Here is a 5159-nt window from a genome sequence, read left to right as displayed (position 1 = left end):
TGGATCAAGATGGTGGACTGTACACAGGCTTTTTCTTCTCCAGTCTCATATCCCTTTAACTGAAAGAAAATAATTTGTATGTACAAATTCTGTGTGTGTGTGTGTGCTGAATATTATTTTTTAAAGGCTTTGTGAAGAATTCCTGGAAGATAGAAAGCAGATGGAGCGGCTGTGGAGGAGTCTGGCGGGAGGCAGGCGGCCAAAGAGGGAGGAGGGGAGCTGGTCAGTCTGGCTCAGGTTTGAGGGAAGAGATCGGGGGGCGCGTGAGGAAATGAAGGAGTGAGGGCCTATAACTCTGCGGACTGAACACAAGCGCGCGCACTGACCCGCCCTGCAGCTGTGGACCAAGCGGAAGGGAGAATGGTGGAGGGCGGGGCCGAGGCGCAGGCGGGCTCAGAGGGGTCGTGTTCCCGAAGCGGCGAAAAACTAGGCTCCAGAGCTAGGCCGAACAGTGCAGCGCTGCGAACCGGAGGCCGCACAGACTCGTCAGAGACCCGCCGCCGCGGGTGCCTTTGCCACTACAGCCATCCCTCTTGTTCTTTGCCTGCCTTTCCCGTCGTCTCCTTCTCCATCGCCATTTCACAGCCGCAGCACCAGCAGTAACAACTAAGCGGTCAGTTCGGGACTTGGGGCTGGAAATCGGGGCGGGAGCCAGGCGCGGGCAGCACAAGAGCGCGCGCCATCTCCTGCGGCAACCGCCACTGCTGCAGACACCCCTCCCTGGCGGGATAGGCCCACGCTGTCCCAGTGCCCACGGTGAGAGATAGAGCTTTTCTACCAAGCATTGGTGAGAGCCGTGTGTTCGGTGAAGGGAAGACCGACGGGGAATCAGAGATCACGAAAAAAGATCTCATATTGGAAAGCGTTGACTTTTTCTCAGCTTAATCGAGCAAGTGGTAGCTTCGCCTAGCCTCCTTAAACCTCTAGCTATGTCGCCCCCAACTGTGCCTCCAATGGGAGTAGACGGTGTGTCTGCATACCTGATGAAGAAAAGGCACACCCACAGGAAGCAGCGACGCAAGCCCACTTTCCTCACTCGTAGGAACATTGTGGGTTGCCGCATTCAACACGGCTGGAAGGAAGGCAACGAGCCGGTGGAGCAGTGGAAGGGCACCGTGCTCGAGCAGGTTTCCGTGAAGCCTACTCTCTATATTATCAAATACGATGGCAAAGATAGTGTGTATGGACTGGAACTGCACCGAGATAAGAGAGTTTTAGCGCTAGAGATCCTTCCTGAGAGAGTGCCAACTCCTCGCATTGATTCACGGCTGGCAGATTCCCTCATTGGCAAGGCAGTGGGGCATGTGTTTGAGGGTGAGCACGGTAGGAAGGATGAATGGAAGGGCATGGTCCTGGCGCGAGCCCCCGTGATGGACACTTGGTTTTACATCACCTACGAGAAAGATCCGGTTCTTTATATGTACACGCTGCTGGATGACTACAAAGATGGTGACCTGCGCATCATTCCAGATTCCAACTACTATTTTCCTACAGCAGAACGGGAGCCTGGAGAAGTGGTCGACAGTCTTGTGGGCAAGCAGGTAGAGCATGCCAAAGATGACGGGTCCAAGAGAACAGGCATTTTCATCCATCAAGTGGTGGCCAAGCCTTCTGTCTACTTTATTAAGTTTGATGATGATATTCACATTTATGTCTATGGCTTGGTGAAAACTCCCTAAATTCATTGCACTCTTTGCCAAAATTGTGGAACTATTAAATGTAAAATATGTCGTGTTCATGTAATTGTGAAATTTTGAAAACAGTTTTGGTGTCAGAGATTCAGGAATTTATTATTACTTATTGTGCCTCCAAATCTTACATCGACTAGTTCCACAGTTTTGCCTTTGTATTCTGGTACCTATGATATTGCCTTGTTCTGTAACTGAAATTTTAAATTGGGTGCTAATAGAAAAGTGTTCGTGACCATTGGAACAATGAAAAACTAGATAAAGAAAAATTAATGGTGACACTCTGCACCATGTTCTTCCCCCCATTTCCTTACCTTCCCTCTTCTCTCCAGGTAACAAGTGTTAACAACATAATGTGTGTGTGTGTGTGTGTATATATATATATATACGTATATATATATATATATCTCCTTCCATGTTTTTCTCATCCTCTTGCAAAATGTTGTAGTTGTTTCTGTAAAAATTTCAAGCCACATCATTTCTCTGTAATTGCTTTTCTCACTTAGCATATCCATGAAATTCCTTCTGATCAGTTGCTGCAGATATCTCTCCCTCTCCTCTTCCACTCTCTGTTCCCCTTTCCCACCTTTACCCTCCTTTCCCCTCCCTCTGGCCCTCTCCTTCTGGAATTTATTTTCGTATATAGTTTAAGATAACAGGTCCAATTATACTTTCTGTTCACATTATATACCTGATTATGCCATCACATTTATTAAATCTCCCATTTCCCTTTCCCTCTGAAATTTATTTTTATATATGGTATAAGACAGAGGTCCTATACATTTTGTTCACATTTTATATATGGTATAAGACAGAGGTCCTATACATTTTGTTCACATTGAATACTTGATTGTGCCATCACATTTATTAAATATATCACCCACTTCCCTTCTCTCTCTCTCTCCCCAAAAAGGTATTCAACCATTCCATTATTGATGGTCATTTAAGTTATTTCCTTTCTGTTTTTTCACCATAGCACTGCTTTAATACATATTGGTGCTTTTATTTCTATAGGGTAGATACCCAGAAATGGATCTCTGGGTTGTCATATATTTAATTTTTAAAGATATTACGAAATTACCTTTCCAAATGAAAGTGCTCTTTTTCCAGCATCTTCTCTAGCACTCTTAATGTTTGCAAATCTAAAAGGTGAAAAATTACATAGTTTTGTTTCTTTAATTGACAAACTCAATGAGGTCTATTTTGGGGGGATTTTTTGGGAGGAGTGGGTTGTTTGTTTTTGCTGTTTGGACTTTTTTTGTGGTTTGCCAATGTTTATCCTAGGCTCATTCATCTATTGAATCTTTGATATTTTCTTATAAATTTGTAAGAATTCTTACTATATTTGCTGTATGGTACATAATAATCATTTTAGCCCATGTGTTATAATTTTTTCCATCCTATCGTTAATCTTTATTGATGGTGTCTTTTATTTTACAGGGTCTTAAAAAAAATTTAGATAAACTTATATTTCCTTTTTGCTTTTTGGTTTTCTCTTTTTCAGATGAATGCCCCACCTAAGTTATACAAATATTCACCTGCTTTTTTTTTCAAAAACATATTAATTTTAAGGTTTCAATTTTTGATCCATCTGAAATATAATTTTGTATGTGGTGTAAGATAGATGTCAACCTATGCATTTTGTTTACATTGGATACCTGATTGTGCTATCACACTTGTTAAATAAATCATCCATGTTCAAGTGTCTGGGCCAGGTCACATTGTTTTAACTATAGTGGCTTGACCTTAAATTTTGGACTCTGGTAAAGCAGGTTACCTCTCATTGGTATTTTTTTCTTCTTTTATATAACTTGTCCTAGACATTCATTTTTTCATATGAAAATTAAAAGCATTCTTTCTACATTAAAAAAAATTTGATGTCTTATTTAGAATTGTGTTAGAGTTTTGCATATATATTTAGAGGATTGTTTTGATAATATTAATTCTTAACACTCAAAAGTTTGGGTACAGCATTAAAATCTTTTGGTTTTGTTTTCGTAATGTTCTTCATCTAGGTTCATATCAGATGAAATTTATTTCTAAATATTTTTACAGTTTTTGTCACATTTTGACACTTTGAATTGAGTATTTTTTTATTGCTCACTTGTAACTTGTTATTTTGGGCAATATAGACAAACTATGAATCTTTTTATTTTTACTTTCAGTTTAATCAACTTACTAAATCCTGTAAATTACTCTGGGTGTTTAAAATAGTGTATCTTGGACTTCCTAGATATACAATCATTTCACCTGCCAATAGAGATAATTTTATTTCTTCTAATGTTTATACCGATTATTATTACATTAGCTGGATTCTCTAAAACAATGTTGAATAATGATAATGACAGATATCCCTGTCTGGTTCTTAATTTTCATAGAATTGTCTTTAGTATTCCCTATTTATATGGCATTTGCTATTGGTTATTGGTAAATAGTCATTAACTATTAACATGTTTAGGGAATTTAGGAAGTTTCTTCTATTCCTGTTTTCATAGCATTATTACTAAAAGTGTCTCCTGAATTTTATCAGTTGTCTTTTCAGCATCTATTAATAAAATCATATGATTTTTCTCCTTAATTTGTTGACATAATGAATTCGAGTGGTAGGTATTTAATGTTGAACCAAACTTGTATTTCTGGAATAAATCCTACTTGGTCATGGTGTAATAATCATTTGATTCATTGCTGTATTTTATTTACCCATATGTTATTCAGAATTATTGTATTTACATTTCAAAGTGAAATTATATTTGTTTCTTTCTTACACTGTTTTTATCAAGTATCTTTATTAAAATTGTACCAGCTAAAATAATGAATTGGTGAATTTTCGATATTTTTCTGTGGTCTGGAATAGTTTAAATAGCATAGGAATTACTTGTTCTTTAAAAATTAGCTAGTACTAAGTTGTAAAACCATCTAATCCCAGTGACACTTTTGATGGTAGATCTTTAATCAGCTTTCTTATCTCTTCAATGGTAATTGTTTTATTTAAGCTTTCTATTAAAAAGGAATATGTGGTCCCAGTGACACACAAACTGTAAAGTTTTCTCTTTTATTGAGCTTCTTAATTGTATTATTTAGATGCTTTATGTCATTATGTGTTGCATATGCATATGTCCTAGATATGTTCAATTCTGAAAACATTGTAATAAATAAAGTCAGCAGCTATAATGGTGTTTTAAATTCTCTTCACATTTTGTTTTAAAATTTAAAACAATATAGAAAGTATAAAAGATAAAAAAAAATTGTTTAACTTTACCTAAAATTAACAAATATCAACATTTTGGCGTCTTTGTTTTAGATATAGATTTATATTCTTAAAAAGTCAGAGCATTACAAATAATATCTTTCCCAATACCATAATTTTTCCTTCTTCTGCATTTGGTGTGAGTCTTGCTTATGTTTTATATATTTACTGCAAATATAACCGTAATCAATAATAGTATTGATTTTTGTCTTTTTTTTTTTTTT

General features: G+C 37.4%; 1 protein-coding gene across 1 annotated transcript; it reads left to right on the top strand.

Moving 5' to 3' along the window:
• Window positions 1–372: 372 nt before the first annotated feature.
• Window positions 373–4871, top strand: SPIN4 (spindlin family member 4). Its single transcript, XM_015596249.2, has one exon. It carries the CDS (start codon window positions 930–932, stop codon window positions 1677–1679), a length of 750 nt encoding a protein of 249 aa, XP_015451735.1. The 5' UTR covers window positions 373–929; the 3' UTR covers window positions 1680–4871.
• The last annotated feature ends 288 nt before the right edge of the window (window positions 4872–5159 follow it).

The sequence above is a fragment of the Pteropus alecto genome, unplaced genomic scaffold (assembly GCF_000325575.1).
Source record: "Pteropus alecto unplaced genomic scaffold, ASM32557v1 scaffold370, whole genome shotgun sequence".
Taxonomy (NCBI): domain Eukaryota; kingdom Metazoa; phylum Chordata; class Mammalia; order Chiroptera; family Pteropodidae; genus Pteropus; species Pteropus alecto.
Note: the sequence above shows the minus strand (reverse complement) of the source record. Positions and strands in the feature narration are given on the sequence as shown.

What these genes read in the sequence shown, in the direction of transcription:
- SPIN4 (XM_015596249.2), top strand. Translation starts at nt 930, where the DNA reads ATGTCGCCCCCAACTGTGCCTCCAATGGGAGTAGACGGTGTGTCTGCA.